General features: G+C 37.1%; 1 protein-coding gene across 1 annotated transcript in view; it reads left to right on the plus strand.

Annotated features, from left to right (window-relative positions):
* Nucleotides 1-6,691, plus strand: part of LOC106870603 (serine hydroxymethyltransferase) — an 82,607-nt gene that overhangs the window by 41,752 nt on the left and 34,164 nt on the right. The window contains exon 3 of the mRNA XM_052978356.1: nucleotides 2,934-3,292. Coding sequence (XP_052834316.1) covers nucleotides 2,934-3,292 — 359 coding nt within the window. The remainder of the gene's footprint in view (nucleotides 1-2,933; nucleotides 3,293-6,691) is intronic.

Below are 6,691 nucleotides of genomic sequence, written 5' to 3' on the forward strand. Positions count from 1 at the left end.
TATATATATATATATATATATATATATATATATATATATATATGAATGTGGATGTCTCTATGCTTGTGTATGTATGTGCGAATATATATCTATATAGTAGAGGCTGTGTGGTAAGTAACTTGCTTATCAATCTCATGGTTCTGGGTTCAGTTTCATTGTGTGGTACCTTGGGTAAGTGTCTTCTACTATAGCTTTGGGCCGACCAAAGCCTTGTGAGTGGATTTGGTACACGGAAACTGAACGAATATATATATGTGTGCGTGTGTGTGTGTGTCTGTTTGTCCCCCCACTATCGCTTGACAGCTGATATTGGTGTGTTTATGTCCCTGTAACTTAGTGTTTCGACAAAAGATAGAATAAGTACTAGGCTTACAAAGAATAAGTGCTGGGGTTGATTTCTTTGAGTAATGGTGGTGCTCCAACATAGCCACAATCAAATGACTGAAACAAAAGAAAAGTATATATATATACACACACACACACAGAGTGTGTAGTGGTGTAGGGGTTCCACAGCACACAAGGATTCAGGGACTTGTTGGTCAACGAACATGAACACCATACTTTGGTCACCACCTGGTGCCATACTCTCTTTACTACCAGCTGGCATCCTACATATAAACTTCCACCACTGAAACATGGACCATACTTTGAAACCCACCACTGTAAACATAACATGTACTTATATGTAAACAAAATAAGAACCACTGCCTAAATTCGCCCTTCCTAAAAAATTCCTCCTAAGAAAAACTGTATCCACCACTGGACAAAATAACATGAATCTCGGAAAGCAATACTTGAAGTCTATGATTTATTTCTCTTCCATATACTTTATCCATTTTACTAAATTTTACTCCTTTTACACTCAAACTTTTGCTCCTATTCTTCTTATGCTCTCTTCAATAAGAAAAATATACTGTACCTATTGGTAACTGACTTTTGTATGTATCGACTATCCTAACCATTTAGATCCCCGGGGGAAGCCTAGGGGCACACTCAGCATCCAAACTCTATCTACCCATCCCTACAGAACACTGGAGAGATGGAAGATATCATGGCCTCTTGGCAGAAACAGCCATAAAGAACTGATCTTTTAATCTTTTACTTTTTTATGTATTACTAGTAGTCTTTGCATGTGTATGTATTCTTATAATACTTCCTTATGTTTTAGAATAAATAGACATAATAGAATGTCTACTGGCTGATGTATGTCATTTTTGTATCCCCTCCATTTTCTTTTTTGCCACACACTATATATATATATAATTTCCAGTACCGCTGCCGTAGTCTCCTTTAGAGAGACTTAGAAATATTAATAACTCTATTTCTGAAAACCAGTGGATAGATTCCACTGAAATTAGATAAATAACCTTCGAACAGATAGTCAGCAGCGCCGCCTGGCTGGAGCTTGGCTGCTCTGCATTGACAAGGGGCAACACCCTGAAACTAGTCTGCAGATGCCAAACCAGCAAGGGGAAACTGCTGACCTCCCCTGTTCGAAGGTTATAAAGGACACAGGTTTCGTGTGTCACATAGCTAGCTAGAGGCGATGGCTTCTTGGAGCTAATTCACGGCAGCTTTCGTCCTAATTTTGGGACTGCCATATTGGCTTGGCGATAACTATTAATTTCCAGTACCGCTGCCATAGTCTCCTTTAGAGAGACTTAGAAATATTAATAACTCTCTCTCTCTCTCTATATATATATATGTATGTATACACACACGTCTGTATAGTATATAAAATGAAATATTTAGTTACACTGTCTTATGTATGTTTCATTAACACTGATTATTGGTTACATAATATAATTGCATAATCAAAACTCATTGTCAAATCATCAGATGTGTAACTTTTTACATAACATTATGGGATTGAAAAGTTGACAGAATTCACTATTGTGGAAATGGCTAGTAACTGATGTGTATATGTGTACATGTATGTATGTGTTTGTGTGTATTTGAAGAAAGATGATTTGTAGTCCATAACATATTGAGATGGAGGTTTCTCTCCCTGTTATAGCTGTATCATTTCACTCAGATAACTTAACAATTGTTGGGGGAATTAATGAATTTTACAACACCTTAGTTTCCTTCTCTCTGTTGTTGTCAAGCATTATATTTATTTAAAAATATATAAAATCTGGTTTAAAATATAAATTTATATTTTACTGAAATCTTTAATTGGATTCATTGTTACTTATTAAAGTTTTGATGTTTAGCAGCTGATTTGCTAAAAGCCTGCAAACTTATTCAAACTCTCTCTACATATTTAAGATGGCATATTGACTGAGTTGTTAGAGCATGGGATGCTTTGTGGTATTTCTTCTGACTCACTTTGCTCTAGGTTCAAATTCCAGAGGTTGGATTTGATTTTAATCTTTTCAGGGTTGATAAAAAAAAATACCAATCCAGGTTTGGTGGAACTGTCAGGGGGTGAGGAGAGATGTCCTTTAGTATCAGTGCCATCCCATTGCTTTCTGCTAGCAACACCAGCATTACCATTGTAACACTGGTATCAGGTTATATTGACTCTAAAGCAGTTTGTTTCCTTGGACAACAGCTTTGGCATGCATTGTTGGGCAACTTGCCAGTTTTCCTCCAAATCTTTGCCCAGGTTTATGAATTCAGTGAAGAAACATGGTCAACTCTTATAGCCAGAGACTCCTTTCCTTTTCAACATATTGAATCTTTTTGTTACCATATTCCTCTTGAAATACACTGACTTTGCTTTGGCTGTTTTTGAAAATAATAAATTAATAAAATAATTTTGTCATTGTTAAGCTAGTGTTTGGAACATAAATTAACATGAAATTTTGGTGGAAGGTTTTGATGTAGAACATTTTAAATTAGGAAGTTTGTATGATAGAATGAATGATGGTTGGTCTCAGATGGATTGGTGTCAAAAAAAGATTAAAGATGTCCTTTCTCTTTGCCAGGTACTATGGTGGTAATGAAATCATTGACCAAGTAGAGAGTTTGTGTCAGAAGCGAGCTTTAGAAGTTTTCAAACTGAACCCTGAGGAATGGGGTGTCAACGTCCAGCCCTTGTCAGGTTGTCCTGCCAACTTTGCTGTGTACACTGGTGTTGTTGGGCCCCATGGTCGAATCATGGGACTTCATTTGCCTGATGGAGGACATCTAAGCCATGGTTTCATGACCAACAAGAGAAAAGTCTCTGCTACATCGGTGTTCTTTGAGTCCTTCCCTTACAAAGTGAACCCTGTGTCTGGACTCATTGATTATGATGCACTTGAAACTAATGCACATCTCTTCAATCCAATGCTTATTGTTGCTGGTATGTACAGGTGTCTTTTTTTATTTTTTATTTTTAAAAATTTTATTTAACCTCTGTTTTCCATGCATGGGTTGGACAGTTTGACCTGAGTTGGCAGTCAGGAGAATTGCACCAGTCTGACTTATCTTGGTTTCTATGGCTGGATGCCCTTCCTAACACCAACCACTTTACACTGTGTGTTGGGTGCTTTTTACTGTTTGCTTAGCATCTGTTTTTTTTTTGCTCTGGTCTTAGAGAAATATTACCTTGCTTGGAAACAAGTGAGGTTTGACATCAAGAAGGGTATCCAATCACAGAAAATCTGCCTCATTAAACTCTGTCTGATCCATGCAAGCAGGGAAAAGTGGATGTTAAAAAATTGATGGAAAACAATAGACTATCATATCCAGTCATAAAGCTGTGGTCAGCCTGAGACTCTAAGTAGAAAATACTTGTCCAGAGTGCCAAGCAATGGGACTGAACTTGAAATCCTTGTAATTGGGAAGTAAACTTTTTAACCACACAAATCCATGCTTTCATTCTTTTACTGTCATTCAACTACAGCTATTCTGGAGCATTGCCTTGGGTGGGGTGTTAATCAATCATTTCAATACTTATGCTTATAGATTTTTAAGTTTGATACTTATTTTCTCAGTCTCTCTTTGCCAAACTGCCAAGTGACAGACATATACCCAGTTATCAAGTGGCAAGAAATACAGATACATGCACATGTGCACTTGGACATGCACATAATTGTTGGTGCACACACATGAAAATATACATGCATGTACATGAAAATATGCATGCACACACACATACACACCCATGAAAATATACATGCATGCACATGCACCTGTATACATGCACATATGTACACACACATGCTGTGCTTCTGAACAGTTTCCCCAATAACCAAATTCATTCACCAGGCATTTGTTGAATATATATATTTATTATATTCTCAACCCAACCACTATTGGTACTGTATTAATTATATTAAGTACATATTTCTGTATTAGCTAACCAAATTAATGACATAGCTTTAATGAAGCAAATGAGCTAATTTATCATGGAGACTGTTTTCTACAGAACGTACCTCATCTTTTAGCAATGCGTCATATTGGAATATTGATAATTACAATGTATTGCAGAAGATATATCAACATCATCATTATCACACGAAGCAAAATTCAGCAATGCTGGAGATTTGATGTTCATCATCATCAGTTTCTCATCCACTTTTCCATGCTTGCATGGGTCAGATGGAATTTGTTGAGGTAAATTTTTTATAGCTGGATTCTCTTCTTGACACCAACTCGCATCTGTTATGAAACAAGGTAATATTTCCCATGGCCAGACATACTTTTCATGGAAGATTGGAAACAAACAATATTGCTTGTTTATAATTACAACATGTGTCATGGCCGATGCCAGTGTCATGTAATTGGTACCCATGCTAGTGGCAAGTAAAAAGCACTATTTGAACTTTATGTCTCACAAAGGCAGTAACAAGTGACCAAGACCTTTGGCAATATGCTGTGCTTGGGAAGACCTGTCAAACCAAATGAGATTGTAGTTGTGGCTGGTGCTGATATTTCATAACTGGCACCCGAGCTAGTGGCACGTAAAAAGCATCCACTACACACTTGGAGTGGTAGGCATTAGGAAGGGCATCCCAACCGTAGAAAGTATGCCAAATCAGATTGGAACCTGGTGCAGCCCTCCAGTATTCAGGCAAACCGTCCAACCCATGCCAGCATGGAATATAGATGTTAAATGATGATGATGTGAAAAGAATGATTCACACACACACAATTATCATTGTTATAATGTCCACATTACTATGTTTACATGGGTCGAATAAAATTTCTCAAAGCACATTTTTTACAGCCAGATGCTCTTCCTGTCACCAACCCTCACCTGTGAGGTTATATTTCCCCATGACCAGACATGTTTACACGGAAGATTGGAAACAAAAGACAGCTTTCATGACATTGACATTCATTTACAACCATCGTGCATAGTGAAGGCAAGGAGTCTTCCCCCCCCCCCCCCAAAAAAAAACTGAAAGAAGCCACACACAGAGAAACTGAAAGAAGCCACACCACTGATTGACAACCAGTGTTGGTTTGTTTATATCCCTGTAACTCAGAAATTTGGCAAAAGACCGATAGAATAAGTATCAGCCTTAAATACTGGAGGATGGGGGGAAATTTATTTGACTAAATCTTTCCCAGGCTAAAGTGCTGGCAATGCAGTGGGAAAGTGAAGTTCCAAACTAGTTATGCTTATGATATATGAGAATATTTCTTATATAGATGTGTTTATTCTTATATATATATATATATATAGAGTTAGTTTTATATACATACAACACACACACAGTGCCAAAATAAACCATGGCTAATAGAAATAAGCAGAGCAAATATCCCATAGTTAATAACTATTTCTCAACAAGCTTATATTACAAAATGTATGAGAAATAGCTTGAGCTTGTACAAATATTAAATCCATCCATAGAGTAAAATATGAAAGTCATATTAGGTTCCTTTTGTGTTTAATATTTCTAATATTATTTTGAGCCTATATGTGAGAGTTGTGTCACGTTGTCTACACAAAAATGTGTACACATATGATTTCTAACAAACACACAAGCACGTTTATATCTAACTACACATACAAATAAGAATGCATGCCATCATCATTGTATTAATCTTTTACTTGTTTCAGTCATTAGACTGCTGTTACGCTGGGGCACAGCCTTGTTTTTTTAAGCCTGGTACTTATTCTATCAGTCTTGTTTGCCAAACTGCTAATTTACAGGGATGTTAAAAAATCAACACTGTTAAGTAGTGATGGGGGACGAACACAGATTGAAAGACACATGTGCACACATACACACACACACACAATGAGATATATATACAATGGGCTTCTTTTAATTTCTGTCTACCAAATTCATTCACAAGGCTTTGGTTGGCCTGAGGCTATAGTAGAAAACACTTGCCAAATGTGCCACACAGTGGGACTGAATCCGGAACCACGTAGGTGGGAAGCAAATTTCCTATAACACAGCCATGCCTGCACTTAATGTGCACTTTTCTATGATTGCACAAGTCAGGTGAAACTTGTGGCAGCAGTTTTTTCCTAGGGTTTAATGTTCTTCCCATTTCCATGAGAGGTAATATTCCTCTTAGTTCTTAGGACAGAAAGAACTCATTGGTCAGAAGACTGTAAACAGATGCCATTTCATATGAAGAGTGACTTTGCTTTTAATCAACATGCAAAGAAGAAGAAAACATAAATACATGTGCACCCAAATATTTTCAAATATTTACATCACAGAAGATTTCTTACGGAAAATGAACCTTTCTTCTTGGGTATTCACCAGCTTTCACACACGCACGCACGCACGCACGC

Source organism: Octopus bimaculoides, chromosome 2, assembly GCF_001194135.2.
Source record: "Octopus bimaculoides isolate UCB-OBI-ISO-001 chromosome 2, ASM119413v2, whole genome shotgun sequence".
Classification (NCBI taxonomy): domain Eukaryota; kingdom Metazoa; phylum Mollusca; class Cephalopoda; order Octopoda; family Octopodidae; genus Octopus; species Octopus bimaculoides.